Source organism: Eumetopias jubatus, unplaced genomic scaffold, assembly GCF_037043125.1.
Source record: "Eumetopias jubatus isolate StellerSeaLion01/CBP00866 unplaced genomic scaffold, mEumJub1_p1.0 scaffold_9, whole genome shotgun sequence".
NCBI lineage: Eukaryota > Metazoa > Chordata > Mammalia > Carnivora > Otariidae > Eumetopias > Eumetopias jubatus.
Window position 1 is genome coordinate 23,649,563 of NW_028274815.1, and position 16,555 is coordinate 23,666,117.

At 40.3% G+C, this 16,555-nt stretch overlaps 1 protein-coding gene across 2 annotated transcripts in view; it reads left to right on the forward strand.

Moving 5' to 3' along the window:
* Positions 1–4,888: 4,888 nt before the first annotated feature.
* The window catches only part of PPP1CB (protein phosphatase 1 catalytic subunit beta), a 39,856-nt gene continuing 28,189 nt past the window's right edge, over positions 4,889–16,555 (forward strand). Inside the window, exons 1-2 of one of the 2 annotated variants that reach the window (XM_028099396.2) lie at positions 4,889–4,971; positions 5,188–5,327. In XM_028099396.2, coding sequence (XP_027955197.1) covers positions 5,276–5,327 — 52 coding nt within the window. In that variant the 5' untranslated portion in view covers positions 4,889–4,971; positions 5,188–5,275. Of the gene's footprint in view, positions 4,972–5,017; positions 5,037–5,187; positions 5,328–16,555 lie in introns of those variants that run through there. The other variant, XM_028099397.2, reaches the window with a different exon arrangement.

Sequence of the window (16,555 nt, forward strand, 5' to 3'; positions counted from 1 at the left end):
GGGGTCCTCTGAGCACTGGTCTGCCTTTGTCTAATGGGCATTGATGGGTCCCAGGCATTTTCTGTTAGTAAGCACATATAAGATCATGATGTTGTTAATACCCCAAATTATGATTCCCCAATCCCTTGATATCACGAAGTCTAATATCCCTCCACAGACATTCCTGTAATTACCCAAGGATATTGGCATGTGTAACCCAAATGTCTCCCTAAGCCCAGTGGTGTACTGGCAAATGTTTAACAGCAAGCTATGTGGCAGAAATAGCTATAGATTCACAGCATTTGCTAATTTCCTTGGTGTAAATATTCCTACCATGGCCAATGTGATGTCACTGAACACGGAGTTGGAAAAGAGATATACAGTAGCGTATCATTGTTTAGTATTTCCCCCATATAGATACAATAAATTCAAACAACCACTAGACAATACATAATAGTAAAATGTAGCAAAATAGGACATTATGAGTTTTGAGTAATCATTACCTTTGTTTTTAGTATAATTTATTTGTAAGTCCATAAAATTTAATTTTTAAATAATGGCTCTGTTTAACTGGCTTGCAGAATTTCTGGAAGTTTAACAATTGACTCTCATGAGCCAGTGTAAGCAGGCTCCAGCACACCGCTATCTAAAGCCCCACTAGGTTGGGAGTCCCAGCTCACAGTTTGCCCTTTGGTCTGTGAGATTAACAATCCTGATCTAACAAGGAGCAGGACCTTACCGTGATCCCTTTTCTGAGTCTTGCCACATGTTCAAAAAGACTGAGAGGCAGTTTCCTATAGGCAATCAGAACCACCAACTGTCAGTCCCGTGCTCTCAAGTCTTCTGATTTCTGGGTGTGGGTGCTCTACAGGGCTGCTGCCCACCACAGTGCCTGGTCCAACCAATGTCTGCTACACCATTGGCAGCCTTCTCATGTCTCTGCTTCCACGTTGCTGGCTTCCCTAACTGATGATCTCCATTCTGCCAACAGGATACTGCTCACATTCAGGCCAAGAGTCTCCTTAGTGTCAATATCTGCCAAGTGGGGTTTCTCTCTACTTGGTACCCACCTCCTCTTGAACCTCATGGTGGCTCCAACTGCCTCTGTGGCTACTGCCTGTAGCATTGTCTCCTCCAGCCTCCAGATCTCCACCTCTTACCTCTTCCTCTGTCCTCAATCTCTTCTTCACATTTTTTAAAGATTTATTTATTTGAAAGAGAGAGAGAGAGAGAGAAAATGGAGGGAGGGCAGAGAGAGAGAGAGAGAGAAAGAATCTCAAGCAGACTCCCCACTGAGCGCAGAGTCCTACATAGGGCTCTATTCCATGACCCCAAAATCATGACCTGAGCTGAAATCAAGAGTCAGGCGCTTAACCACCCACCTAGAAGCCACTCTTATCCACATTTTAAAATCCAAACAAACTAAATAAGTCAATCAGAGAAAGACAATTATCATATAATCTCACTGATATGTGGAATTTGAGAAACAAGGCAGAGGATCATAGGGGAAGAGAAGAAACAATGAAGCAAGACGAAACCAGAGAGGGAGACAAACCATAAGAGACTTTTAATCTCAGGAAACAAACTGAGGGTTGCTGGAGTGGAGGGGGGTGAGAGGGATGGGGTGGCTGGGTGGTGGACATTGGGGAGGGTATGTGTTGTGGTGAGTGCTGTGTATTGTGTAAGACTGATGAATCACAGACCTGTACCCCTGACACGAACAATACATATGTTAATAATAATTTTAAAAAATCTATGTTAAAAAAAAGAAAATGCAAACAGGAAAAAAATCCAAATAAACTTTGAAAACTGAGTTCCGCATAAATGTGGGACCAAACCTCATTTAACAAAGTAGGATAAAATGGAAGTGAGGCATGATCCCAATTTTATTTTATTTTTCCAATTTTATAAAATAGGATTATATTCAGGTATAAGACAGGAAAGTGGTTATCTATAGCTTGTGAAATTATAGGTGATTTTTACATTTCATCTTTGTCTTCCAAATTTCCTTCAATAAATACGTTTTATTTGGGGGTAGGGGAGCTACTTTAATGGCAAATCTGACCTAGACTGATATGAGACATAATGTAGTTTTATTTATCTTACACGATGTGAATATTCATATGATTTTCTTTTAAAAAAATAATGTTTCAGATTATAGTGAGCTGCCCCAGAAGCTGCTGGGGTGTTAAGTAATATATAGTATATGCACCAGTTAAACTTCAAAATCCGAGGAATTCTGAATCTGAATTCTTATATAATTCTTTTGGAAGGAGATCCCACAGAAAAGTTGGCTGGGCCTCTAGGGATATAGCTTTTCATTTTTATACTCGCCCTTTCCTTCCCAGGATTCCAAAGCACTAGAAAACCTGGAGAAGGGGATGTCTGCAGGCAGTACTCAGGACCACTCTTCAATCCCTTCTGACTCCCACAACTCTGCTGAGACTGGCCTCTCTTTGCCCCACTTGTGGTGATTTCTCTTCAGATGCTTACTTTCTCCTTGCGCAATACAGTTTCCTTTGGGTGTCCTTGTCCATTAAATCTGTGTGTATTTAAACCCTAATTGTGGACAGGTTCAAAGTTCTTTTTCATGGGGTCCATGGGCGCCATGAAAATTGGAAGATAAGCAATCACTTATTTAATTGTTCCCAAGCATCCTGTTACTCTTTAAGAGGTTCATGGAAGAGATCTGGGAAAGTGGCATCCAACTCCACAGCTGGTGTATTCAAGTCCCAGTTCCAGCTCAGCTAGAATACTTACTCCACTTGCAACTGATCTTTTCTCTGGTTGCTAAAAAGCTTAGAATTATATCTGTGGCCTATCCCTAGCAAACCAACAGTACCTTACACCATGCACTTTGCATACAAAACTGCTGGCTTTATTTTATCTTTCCTACTTTGTTTTCTTTTGTCCTATTTTTCTCTGTACTTATTTTTAATTTATTCTACCGCATGTATTTTCATAAGCTAGCCTAAATCCCTTCTTTTGGAATAAAACAGGGAATAAAAAAAATGTTCTTTAGTAGAACAAGAATGTGATGAACAATTTCTTCACCCCCAAAAGCCCCCAAATGAACTGGCAATAAGAGTCTGTGAAAACTACTCCAGACAGGATCATCATTATAGTTGTCACCTGTTCCATGCTCACCATTAATGTACAAGCTAAATCCCAAATGGAGAAAAAGTTAGAAGAAAAAAAAAGGCATTAGGAAATCCTAGCTCTGGGGGTGCCCGGGTGGCTCAGTGGTTGGGCATCTGCCTTCGGCTCGGGTCATGGTGCCAGAGTCCTGGGATCAAGCCCGCATTGGGCTCTCTGCTCCGCAGGAAGCCTGCTTTTTTTTTCCCTCTCCCACCCCCAGCCCCCCCACCCCCACTTGTGTTCCCTCTTGCTGTCTCTCTCTCTGCGAAATAAATAAATAAAATCTTAAAAAAAAAAAAAAAGGAAATCCTAACTCTGTAAGTCATCCGGGCCATTATAAAGCACTTGATTGGACAATGCTTCCTCTCTGGCCCTCCAAAAAAACAAACAAAAAACAAAAACAAACCAAAAAAACCCCTATGGTTTCTACTTTCCAAGTTTGTGAGATAGCACATGCATATTTAAGCATCTCAGTTTACATATACTGAGAGGGAGTATATCACAATTGTTAAGAGTGCAAACTCTGGCACTAGATGCGTGGGTCTGAATCCCAGATCTGTTAGTTACTTGTGTAATTTGGGGCTACGTATCTAATCATTCTGTACCTCAATTAATCCCGTCTACAGAGTAGAGAGAATGGTACTTACCTCATAGGGTTGGTTTAAGGATTAAATAGGATAATGTAGAACACTTAAAACAGTGCCAGAACACATGCAGGAATCTCAATGTTACCTAGTATTCGTGATGTGTGAGTGGGGAAAAGCACTGCCTTGAGCTTGGGAATGCACCTTGTCGGAGTTTCTGGACAAACACCTGAGGAATGAGTGAAGACCTTTGATTTGACCACCTTCTTAGAACAGGCCAAAAACTCTGACTTCCCTAGATCGTTCGTGTGGCTACTCTTCCTCCTGCCTTTCTAGAGACAGAATTATGTGGTGGAAAGAACAGCTGGGCAACCAACCTTTCTGAACCTCCATGTTTCTTTGTCCTCCTCTTCCGTGTGCCAGATAATTGGTGGGTCTACCTTGTTGAAGCTTACAGTCTCGTGTAGGAGATAAATGCATAAACAATTACAAGGCAGGATGATTAAACAATATAATGGAGGTATGAACAAAAAAGCACTGGGGGAAAATAGTATGCGCAGAGTGGACGGAGATGTAAGATGTGTGGAAGCAGGATACAGAAGGTAGAGAGCAGTACCCACGTAAAATATTATTGCTGACCGTTCCAGAGCCCACTTTAACGTATTTCATCCAGACACTTGGGCAACTAGCTTTGTGGAACAATAGGGTATAAAACCCTTATTTGCAATGTCAAACTTTTCCAGCATAGTAACCCCTTCTGGCTTCCCAAACACGTAAACTTGGGTTTCCAACATGGGTAATGTAGTCCACGTTTCCCGGTTAACGGAAACATGAAGAATTGCTTGCAAAACTAGGGAAGGAAGCCAAGAAAAGAAAAGCGAGGTGGGAAGGGCCCAACAACGCTGCCTGCGGAGAGCCCCGACCCGGGCAGCTGGGCAGCGGGAAGGTCAACGCTGCCTACGCGCGCTCCGCCTAATGGGAACTTCCCCAGCCCAGCGAATCCCGCCAGCCATGGGGCGCCTGCGCCACCGCGGCGATTCGGCGCAGTGGAAGCGGCGCGAGAGGGCAACGCACCTGCGCGAAGGCAGCGACGGCGGGAGCGGCGGGAGAACCGAGCCCAGTGCGATTGCGCGGAAGGCCAGGGCCGTGGCGGGGCGGGGCGGCCGCGGAGGCGTGCGCCGTGCGCCTGCGCGAAGGGCTGCGTGGCGCGGTGGCGGGGAAGGGCGGTGTGCAGTGAGTGGCGCTGCGGGTGGGGCCGTCGGCGGCGCTGGTGAGCTTTGCGGAGTTGGGCGGTGCCGAGGAGGAGGAGGTGGCGGCTGGGTCTGACGCGGCCCGGTTCGTGGGGGCCCCACTTGTTTATTTATTTATTTATCGTGTGTGCCTCCCAGTGTACGCGCGCTCCACTACTTGGTGGGGAGGGGGTGGGGGGAGGGCCCGGGGAAAAGGGGGAGTTGGAACGGGGGTCGAAACGCCGCGTGACTTGTAGGTGAGGGAGCGCCGAGCGGTCGCCGCAGCCTCCGCCGCCGTGAAGCCCTTGTTCCCGCTGCCGGGAAGGAGCGTCTGGTGCCGACAAGATGGCGGACGGGGAGCTGAACGTGGACAGTCTCATCACCCGACTGCTGGAGGGTGAGTGCGGGGCCCGGCCGGCCGCGGGGAGGGGGCGCCCCCTTCAGCCCTTCTTCCCCCTCCGCCGCCGAAACCCGAGGGGACCCCTGTTCCCGCCCCGCGGCGGCCGCGGTGGAGGGAGCGAAGAGGCTGCTTGGCCGGGGGGAGCGGCCTCCGGGAACACGGTCGGTGGGAGGCAATGCGAGAGGTGCCGTCCTCGGCGGGCAGGGTCCCCGTGGACCGTCACGGCGTCGCGCCGGCCGGGGGCTGCGAGGAGCCCAAGGGTGCTGGGTGACCCTTCTCAAGGAGGGTGCGAGGATGCGAGCTTCTGTGCATTGTATGTCCGTGGAACGTGTATTTCTTCTCTGTTCTCTTTGTGCATTGCCCTTGGCTGCCTCCGATTCTTGTTCCGGGAGTGAATTTTATAAAAACCTTCCCGTTGAGACAGTTGTTGGATCTCTTCCGCATTTTTACATGATGCTATGGGACGAACTCTGTTTAAGGAGAGGTTAACATTAGCCGGAGTTAACCTCCAATTTATTGGAAATAAATTTGGAAAAAAAGAGTAAAACACAAGTCTTTGATCGAGCTGAAGATGCACTCAAGAAAAATATGTAGACGCGTTTGCTGACGGGATTAGCTTTCGGGTTGGAGTTTAACAGGTTTGAGCAGGATTTAATTTCTGCACAAACTTAGAAAAAGGTCTGTTGTGAAGCCTCTCTTGTGTTTAAAAGGCATATACAAGTCTTTGCGGCTTTTGAAGTTTCCGGGTCCTTCTGTTTTTATTGAACAGTATTAGGTTGGGTTGGGGGACTGAGGGAAAGGGAAGAGAGAGAGGGGCCAGGATGATATTCAGAGTTAATCGTAGTCTTCGGCCAGTGAATCCCTTTACCCTAAAATTTGCGTCACCACTAATTGCTTTGTGAATGTGTAGAAAAGAAAATAAGCCTTTAAGAAAATTTAGTCTTCTCTGTTGGAAACCTCGGAGTGCATATGCACTAACTTAGTTGCTTTCAGATTACCTGAAGGTAACTGTTTACAACAATGAAGTGCAGTATATACTTATATTTGGAAAATAATCAAAGAAGATTGTATGGGGGGGGTGGTGGGCTAGTTCCTTTTTTCAGTCCATGTGTCGTTATCTTATCAGTTCTGTGTGTCCCCGTTGTGTAACAAACTACAGTTTATTTGCTCCAGATGTGAAAGCCTCCCAGCAGTCCTAAGACTGAATAAGAAGGAAAGTTTTACCAGAAACTCTTACTTACCTTTTCCTTTACTAATATCAAGTTATTCCTGGGAGGCCCCCTGGTGCCTGTAGTCAGTGTTCACTGCTTAAGACTTGGTGGACTTTAACAAATGTGAACATCTTGCTGGGTCTATGAGACATTTATTTTGGAAAAAAATTGTATTTTGTAATTGTGCATTGTTTCAAGAGGGAAATAAAACTACTTAAAAATGTTAATGTCTCATTAACTTTGGGGGGAAATCCAGGCTTGGTTTATAAATTTAAGTATTTTAAAAACCTGATGTTTGTATCTCAACTTCTTCCCTTCTATTTTTCATACAGTTAACATATATGAATACTTTATAGGCATAAAACAGTAGATTTACGTGTTTTTAAATGTTTGATCTTGAATCTTTTAAGTTAGATGCACTTTTTTTTAATGACAGAAACTTACTAGTGGGTTGTTAAGTTTATTGGAAGGAAGATATGGAGGGAAAAAGATAGGCTGAGTGATTCCATTAGTTTTGTGAATTCAGATTAAATGTTTGGTTCTGGCTTTGGATATAATGTCTCTCCCCCCACCCTCTTTTGGGGGGGGTGAGAAACCTAGTTCAGACATTTTCCCCTTTTAGATTAGCAAGCATTTATTGACCTGCTTTATGCTAGTCACCAGGAATCCAAAAAGAAAACAAAAGGAACTGCCAGTCTAAAGTGATTTCTGGGCTTTTCCAGCCTCCTCTTGGTTCATATATTCAGCACACTCCCATCAGTAGAGTTTCATTACTTGCTTCTTAATCCCAGGAAGTATATTTAGTTTGACAGTACCTCCTTGGGTCTACAGGTTCCTTTTCTTTTCCCCTTCCAAAATCTAGAGCTATTCAAAGACATCCAGAACAGACTTGGATTTTCTAAAAAGTAATTGTTTTTAGTCTTTAAATAAAAATTGTTTTGTCTGCCTTGGTTTTCAGTGATGTTACTTGCTCATTAAATTTAACTCGGATTCAAATGATGGTATTTTGTAAAGCTGCCTAGCAGAATAGCTACAGTTAGATTTTTTTTTAAGTATTAAATGAACATAAAAGTTAAAATTTGGTCAGAATGTCTCCACATTAGGGGAAAACATCAGCAGGACTTCATCTCATTTTAAAATGTTGATTGTAATTCCAAAACATGCTCTTGACTTTTTTTTATTATATCAAGTTGCCAGTCAGCTGTAACACTTTTAGTAACTATATTTTATGAGTTGCTTTGTGTTTTTTCTTTTTTGAGTGGGCATGTGGTTGGTGATAATTTCAAAGTGCCTTTAGAACATTTAAAAAATTTTGTTATTTAATGCAAAACACTGTACTGATACATTGTGTGAATAGCGCATGTTCCTCCAGTATATTGGGTTAAGTTTTACTTGGAACTAAAAGCCAAAGACGCCTGCCACGCTATCCCCTGTAGTGACCCTGTTACCACATTCTTGTGGCTTATAATAGTGCTCTTGACTGATTGTATAAATTAAATCTAGTTCCTATGGGTGTTCTGGAAAACCCAGTGAAAGCTTTCTACTTTGATCGCTAGTTCCAAAAGGAGTTAGGATGGCAGTGGGAGTATAGCATTATCACCTTGCAAACTTTATTCAAATTATAAATGTGTTTATTTTGGGAGGAGATGAAATGGAATGAAGATTGATGTGTTTGGGAAGAGGATAGGATGAGAAACTGCTTCCCACTAGCTCTGTTCCCAACCAGACTTGATCCAGGCGTTTAAAAACTCAGCTTTACCAGTTGATAATTAACACATGCTTGTTATATATATATCATGTATTTTAGTATGTATATTTTATGTGTATATATACTGTGTGTGTATTGTGTCTGAATTTGTGGAACTGTGATCATTTCCTTTCTTGTGGATCATGTACTCCAAAAATTCAGTTAGGCTGAGACAGACTAAGCAAATAGGAAGCTTTCTCATATGTCCTTTTGAAGGTTAAAAAAAGGAATGGATTTGAAAAATGAAATAGGTTAATAAAACCACATTAAAGCTCTCTTTAAATAAAAGTTCTATTGAGATATATGTAATTCATCTATTGAAGTGTATAATTAAATGGTTTTTAGTATATTCACAGTTGTGCGGCCATCACCACAATCAATTTTAGAACATTTTCACCACCACCACCCTCAAACAATCCTGTTGCCATTAGCCAACACTCCTTTTTTCCTTTCAGCCCTCTCCCAGCACTAGGCAACCACTATTGTTTCTGTGTCTCTATGGATTCTGCCTGTTCTAGACATTTCATATAAATGAAAACATGTAATATGTGATCTCTTGTGATTGGCTTCTTCTGATGTTTTAAAAACTCATCCATATTGTGTCATGTCTCAGTATTTCATTCCTTTTGTGGATGAATGATATTCCACTGTATGAATATACCACATTTTATTTATTCATCACTTGGTGGATATTAGAGTTGTTTCCCCTTTTTGACTATTGTGAATAATACCGCTGTAAGCATTCATGTACAAGTTTTTGTGTGGGCACTTCTCTGGGTATACAGCTAGGAATGGAATTGTTGGGTCATACAGTGAGTCTGTATGTTTACCTTTGAGGACCTGCCAGACTGTTCAAAGACTTTTTTCCCCCCAATTTAAATTGTTTAATTATGACCCAAAAGTCTAAAGTCTAGGCGGTTTAAAGGAAGTGCTAGTCTAGCTGCTCCTGGCAACCTCAGCTTCCACAGTTAAGGTGTTGTGTATAGATCCAAGGCCAGGTCTGTTAGAAAAGAGCAGGTTGGGGAGTAGGGAAGATCATCTGAGGGATGCTTTCTCTCTTCTCTTGCCTCTTCCTGGATGAGAAGGTAGAGGACATATAAAGGTGGTACATTTTTTAACTGATTCAGAAATTAGGTTTGCTTTCCTGTTAATTCATTCCAGTAAGTGAGAGAAAAGTGTGAAGTAGTCCAGAAGTGTTTCTGTTTTGTTATATGAATACAGAGCTGGAGCTTTTTTGGTAAATATTTAAATCCGAGATTAGAATTCATTGGGATTTAGAAATCTGTTTACATCTGAATCCAGAGACAAGGTTATATATTAAGATTTAGGATTAATGGGGAAGATGGCAAATTGTATTTAGTAGGCTTTTTTCTCTCTGTTATCTTATTTTCCATGTTTACTGTTTAACGGTGTTCATTCCGGGGGCATGTGTTCTCAGTTTTACCAGAGGTAAAATAATATTGGTATATATGTCGAGATACCTAGAAATAATAACTGAAATCATTAAGTATTTCTGAAACAAAGGTTATCCTGGAAGACTTGGGATATAGGGATGCAAAGAGAAGAAATGGTCTGTAAATGCAGTAGGTTTAGCAGTGGTGTGGTGGTGGGTGATGGGAATTCCCAGTTGAATTTTCTAGAATTTAATTTTGAGTGGATACAAATTTATACCCTCACACAGCAGGCACTGCCCTTCTAGCAGCTGTAAATAGCCATTTCAAGGCTTATTTTTCCTGGAAAAATAGAGGATCAGTGAATACAGGAAGGAGAAAGCGATCTCTTTCCTTGTACAACCTCTACCTTTCTCCAGGATTGAATTGGATTACCTTTGAAGTCTTGGTTATTAGTAGGTGGAATGCAATTTTTTTACACCTCATTCTCTGAAATACACCATACAACAGAGACTTTCCATCTGTTAGATAAAATTAAAAATGCTTTAGTGGAAATAGTCTTTATTCTTCAATTAGAGGTAGAAGACTAAAAATGCAGAAACTCATTCTGAAGTTAAGCAAGTATAAATAACCAGTAGCCAGTCTTTTCCTAGTAATGGAGGAATTCAGTCCCTGGTCTAGGTGGGTACTTTTGTAATGCAGTAGAAAAATTAGTAAAAGGACAGTGACAGTTGTCCTTTATTCTGCCTCTATTCACATGTGTAGCAGAGTGATTTATGAGGGTATATATATGTTTCCTGAAAATCCCTGGCCTCAGGGCTCTTTCTGCCTTCCCACATTTACCTGCATCTGTGCAAGGACAAGTAAGAGGTCTTTATGTAATAGTGGAAACGTTGCCTTTGGATCCTGATATGTGCCAACACTGTGTAATTTAGAGGTTTTGACATGGTTTATTTCACTGTAAAGGAATTTCTTTTTTTTTTTTTTAAAGATTTTATTTATTTGACAGAGAGCACAAGTAGACAGAGCAGCAGGTGGAAGCAGGCTCTCCGCTGAATGCAGATCCTGTTGCGGGGCTTGATCCCAGGACCCTGGGATCATGACCTGAGCCGAGGGCAGACACTTAACCGACAGAGCCACCCAGGCGCCCCTCACTGTAAAGGAATTTCATCCCCAGAATGTTTCCATGAGAATATCCTGAAGTTCCCCTCTCATCAGTCAGAGGTTGACCAAAGCATTTTCTTGCTTTGAGTATTTGTCTAACACCACTTTAACTTTTCCCCTAGTTTTACCTCCTATTGATTGAGAAAAATCAAAAGTTAATTTTCATAATAAAATAAGTTTAAGGACGTCTATTATATAGCTTCCTTTAATGTTATATTTCACGGTTATAATGACTTTTATTTCAGTTAGTAAATTGAGAAGGAAACTTCATAGGTATTAGTAGGTTTCAACTATGTTATTTGAATATTTATCAAATAATTGAGCCAAAGTAATCAGAGAAAATGACCAGGCTTCTGAGTGAGAGGAAGATCTAAATAATATAGTGACAGTAAGGAATGTATTTTATGAATATAAGCCTTAACTGCAGTAGCTAATCCTGAATGATAATCAGATGTTTACTGTTAGGTATTTGCTCAAGATACATCAGTATTGATAGAGTGGGAGGCCATATTTATACTGGTTTAGGGTACAGGTTCTGCATGTATTTTAATTTCAGCCCTGGCCTAGTTTCTTCTGCATATTGGGGATGATACTAAGTATCTGCTTCATCATGTATCTGTAGAGATTGAACAGATAAAACACTTTGAACAATTCTTGATACATAATAAAAGAAAATGTTAGCTGCTTTTACTGTTTAGTATAAACCTGAACTGAGAAAATAGAGGACTTTTTATGCTGCTGAGCCCTGAACACTCCCCATAGTAATTTTTGAGAAGGTCATTCCTTGTGAGGATTTTAACATATATTGGGTCCTCTACATTGTGTTAATTGCATACAACCACTTTCCTCATATATGTGTATATATGTGTAAAACATTTCTTTCCTATTTCCATCATCCAGTTTGTAATCTGGTTTGGCATACTAGTGTTGGTGTTGAGGGACAGAGAGATTTCTAGGCAGAACATGGGGAAAGGTAATTTAAGGAGATTTGTTGTATGCCTTCTTTTGGCTAGGGACTAGAGCATTGGGTTTCAAACTTTTTGAGTCCTGGGACCACTTTATACTACTAAAAAGAATGGTGTGCCTGGGTGGCTCAGTCGGTTAAGCATCTGCCTTCGGGTCAGGTCATGATCCCAGGGTCCCCACATGGGACTCCCTGCTCCGCGGGAAGCCTGCTTCTCCCTCTCCCACTCCCCACTGCTTGTGTTCCCTCTCTCGCTGTGTCTCTCTGTCAATAAACAAATAAAATCGTCAATAAATAAATAAAATCTTTAATAGATAAAAAAATAAGAATGGAGGACAAGAGCTTTTATTTATATGTGAGTTATTAGTACTGTATTAAAAATAAAAATTTTGAAATATCTATTGTTAATTCGTTTGAAAATAACCCATATCATGTTAACATAAACAATGCTTTCTAAAACAACAAAAATAGTGATAAGTAAATCTCTCTAACGTCTGGTTTTATGGAAGTTAATCATACAGATATGTAGTTGGAAAATGAAGGAGTATTTTAAGTCTTTTTAGATCATTGTGGGTATTCTTTAATGTTATACCAAAAATCAACAAGTGGTAGTTTCTTAAAGCTTAGTTGTAATGTGGAATCTGAAATATCAGTGAGGTTTTTTTTGTTACTTTACATGAAAATCCATTGATCTTGCACTTTAAATGTATCTTACACATTCTCTGTAACATGCACTGGTCATTTGGAAAACATGAGCTAAACCAACTTATGCCGAAGTTCAAATGTTGACACATCTTACACAATATTAAAAAATCATATTTGTTAATTCTACAACAAGGTATCAGAACATGTCAAATTCATGGTGTTAGGTACAAGGTTTCCAGAATTTTAATTTTCACTTGAAACCTTGGGTTTTATCATTAGCACAAATGCTGTCACTTGTTTTCCTTGAAATGACAGACTCACTTTGTTCATTTTCAAGAGTATCTGTTAAATATCTAAGTGTAAATAGTTTGTCAGTTGTGCTTTACAATAAAAAAGATGTTCTGTAAAAAGTGTGGCTAGATCGGCTTGGAACTAAAACAGTCACAGTGCTTTTCTTGAAGACAGCCATTGCACTTCGGTATGCAGCAGAAATGCTTCATGGATACTTTCCATTTCATCATACAAAATATGAAAAAGACATACTCAGTGGTGGAGATTTAATGAAATTGATCGTTTTTACTACTCGAGGGCATTCTTAAGTGAAACTGGACTTTTTTGTGTTTCTCTGTAAGTGCACGGCAGCGAACACCATCAGTGACTACCAGTACGGTTTGGCGCCACTGCTTTGGTTTGTGCTGAGGTGCTAGCAGTTTTGCCCACCATTGCTTTTGTACCATGCAGATGTCAACAGAGTGGAAAAGGGGATCACACGTTGGTCCCATAGAGCTAGGACACACTTCCTCTGTTCCTGAAACATCTGGCTCTCACCTATATCTGTTACTTTTCTTCTTTTTTTCATTATTTGTTTACCAGTGTATCTGGAATCACTTTTTAACTTAAAGTTATTCACAGGCCCATTGAGAATTCATGAAAGCCATAGGCCTTCTCAGAAAAATATGTTCATGTATATACACAGTATTACGGTTTGAGGTATTGAACAGAGCTCCTGAAGGCCACATTAATTATTCCTATCAGCAGACTTAAGATAAATTGAAATTATGACAGCTGCCTAATTCGTTCACTTAAAACCCAAATTCCACATTTTAGCCACTTGTAAAAATTTTACCTTTTTTGTGTGTGGCTTAAAGGGAGACTTACGTGATAAATATGGAGAAATTGCCATTTCATCCTACAGGGGAAAAAAATTAGGAAACTTAGTCTGGATTTAAGTTAACTTTGCTACTGATTTATATATAAACGAGTGAATGGGGGGCAGAATAGAGTAAGTGTGAATTAAAATATTAAAGGTTCATGAAGATTACTAAGATTTCATGGGGCAAATATGATAGTAGTGGGGTTGCTTTTTTCTTGGCATCCTTTCTATTTTAGAGAAGGCAGTTATTAGTAAGAACTTGCTGGAGAAAATAGATGGTTATTGAAGCAAAATTTAGTATACACAATACGCATAAAAACCTATATTTCACATACCATTTGTAACTTAAAAGACAAACCTACATTGAAAAGGTTTTTACTTGAATATGAAATTTGAAATATAACAAGTGAGTACAATTTGTTTAATGATAGGAGGAGGGGATTTCTTTTGGGAGAAGATAACATTTTGTTTAATTGAGGTTCGATTGCAAGTGTTCATCTGTTAATGTTGATCTGTAATGAGATCTCCTGTATTTCATCTTGGAAGGTATCTTTTAACACAGATCGGTACTGCCAAATACTGATATCAATCCACAAGCATATGATTTTAGTTAATGATTTTAGTCATTTGGAAAGCATTTATAGAATTCTATTACTCCTCTCTTGATATTTGCCTTTTAGCGTGTCATCACATTGCTCACAAATCAATTCCAGTAGAGGGCTAGGTGGAAGCTCCTCAGCTACACAGTTAAGTAGATTTTGATATATTTTGCACTAGCATTGCGATCTAAAGAATGTCGTGGAACTGTGGTTTGAGCTTAGAAAATATATCCAATGCAAATCTGTGAGGAAATGAAGATCTTGTTTTAACTTTTGACAGCCTTGGGAGTGTATAAAGCAGCTTTGACATTTGCTTGCCATTCAGGCAACATTAGTTATCAGAATGACTTACCACAGTATACCTTTCGTATGTAAGTATTTTTTGCCTTACAATTTTAGATTGAAACATTAGGAAACACTATCAGGTTTGCAGCAAAATCTTAATTCATAAAACTCCCCATAGTAGTGATAGTGATTATTGTCATTCAGAAAAATTTGCCCTGAGCTCAAAAAAAATCACAATAAAACTATCACTAGGGGCGCCTGGGTGGCTCAGTCGTTGGGTGTCTGCCTTTGGCTTGGGTCGTGGTCCCGGGGTCCTGGAATCAGGCCCTGCATCGGGCTCCCTCCTCGGCAGGGGGCCTGCTTCTCCCTCTCCCCCTGCTTGTGTTCCCTCTCTCCCTGTGTCTCTCTCTGTCAAATAAATAAAATAAAAAATAAAAACTATCACTACTAGGCCATCATACTGCTGTGTGGTAGGGCAATTCAAGATATTCAGCTTTTATTTCTGACAAATATCCATGGAACTGACAATGATTAAGTTCATGAACACTAATGACATTCACTAGTGATACCACTGGTTCAACAATACATCATAGATTAAAATATCTTTCTGTTGGGGCATGTGGGTGGCTCATTAAATTAAGTCGATTTTGGCTGAGGTAATGATCTCAGGGTCATGAGATCCCAGCCCTGCGCTGGACTAGGAGCCTGCTTAAGATTCTCTCTCCGCCCTCTGCCCCTCCCCACCCCCAAAAAACAAATAAAAAATAAAATGTCTTTCTGCTGAGCAGTTGCTTCATAGACTATAAACACCTTAAAATTTCATAAACTTTATAAAATTGTCCAACTGGGTTTTTTGTTGTGTTCCATGTGTATTTTTGCCACCATTACTTTTTGTTTTTTTCTCAGCTTCTTGAAAATATTTTTTTAACTTTTTTTTTAAGATTTTATTTATTTGTTAGCAGGAGAGAGCACAAGCGGGGGGCAGAGGGGGCGGAGGGGAGTGGCAGACAGGGGGAGAAGCAGGTTCTCCACTGAGCAAGGAGCCTGATGTAGGACTCGATCCCAGGACCCTGGAATCATGACCTGAGCCGAAGGCAGACACTTAACTGAATTTTTGCCTGTAGTTCCACATAGACAATTCATAGAGGCTAACCTTTCCAGTCACTTAATTCAGTATTGGCTCCCAAATAAGCAACAGCTGAGTACTGGTAATATCTGTGAACTCACCAAGAGCCAAGGAAAACCACTCAAAATCATTTGTTTGGTTTTTTTTTTGACTGATTATTGATGTTGCTTTCATTGTCCTCAACACTTCAAGAACTGTTTTTACAGAAAGGTTAATAGTCTTAAACAAGCTTATTGTCTCCGGACATATTTCTTTGGCTTTTCCAATCAAACATGATTTCATTAATTCACCATTAGTAAAATGGCTTTTCTCTCTTGCTAAAAACATGAGCCAGTTAGAAACTTAACTTTGGTTGCAGTCTCATTTTTATTTTTGTGAAGAAATTCTGTGATGAGATTCCATTTAAAATTTTTTAATTTTTCTGACTTGCTTTCTGGTGAAATGGGAATGTGATGAGTGCTTAGTCTGGTAATGTGAATATATATATATATATTTTTTTAAGCACAGCTGTAATGTTATAAATACAATGCCTAGCCATCTAATTCAATAACAAAATAATCCACACTCCACTGTGTTTAAAAGTGTAACATTTGCATTCTGTTTTTCTGCTTTGACATGATGAGTATGTACTGTAGTAAAAGTAAAATGTTGCAGTACAGCAACAAGCATGACACTCAAGACACTGTTGAGTTATAACTGTATCTGCAATTTGTAGTACCATAAGAAGCAGTGTGAAGTGGGGGCGTGCCCCCTGTCTCCCTTGCAACCAATGTACTCTGCCACTGTATGGTGAAAGTGCCCGTAGATAGTACGTAACGAGGGTGGGAGGAAGAAAAAAAAATAACAAGAGTAGTTGTGTTCCAGTAAAACACTATATATGGACACTGAAATGTTATATAGTTTTAATGTGTCTTTTTTTCCCCCATTTAAAAAAAAATAA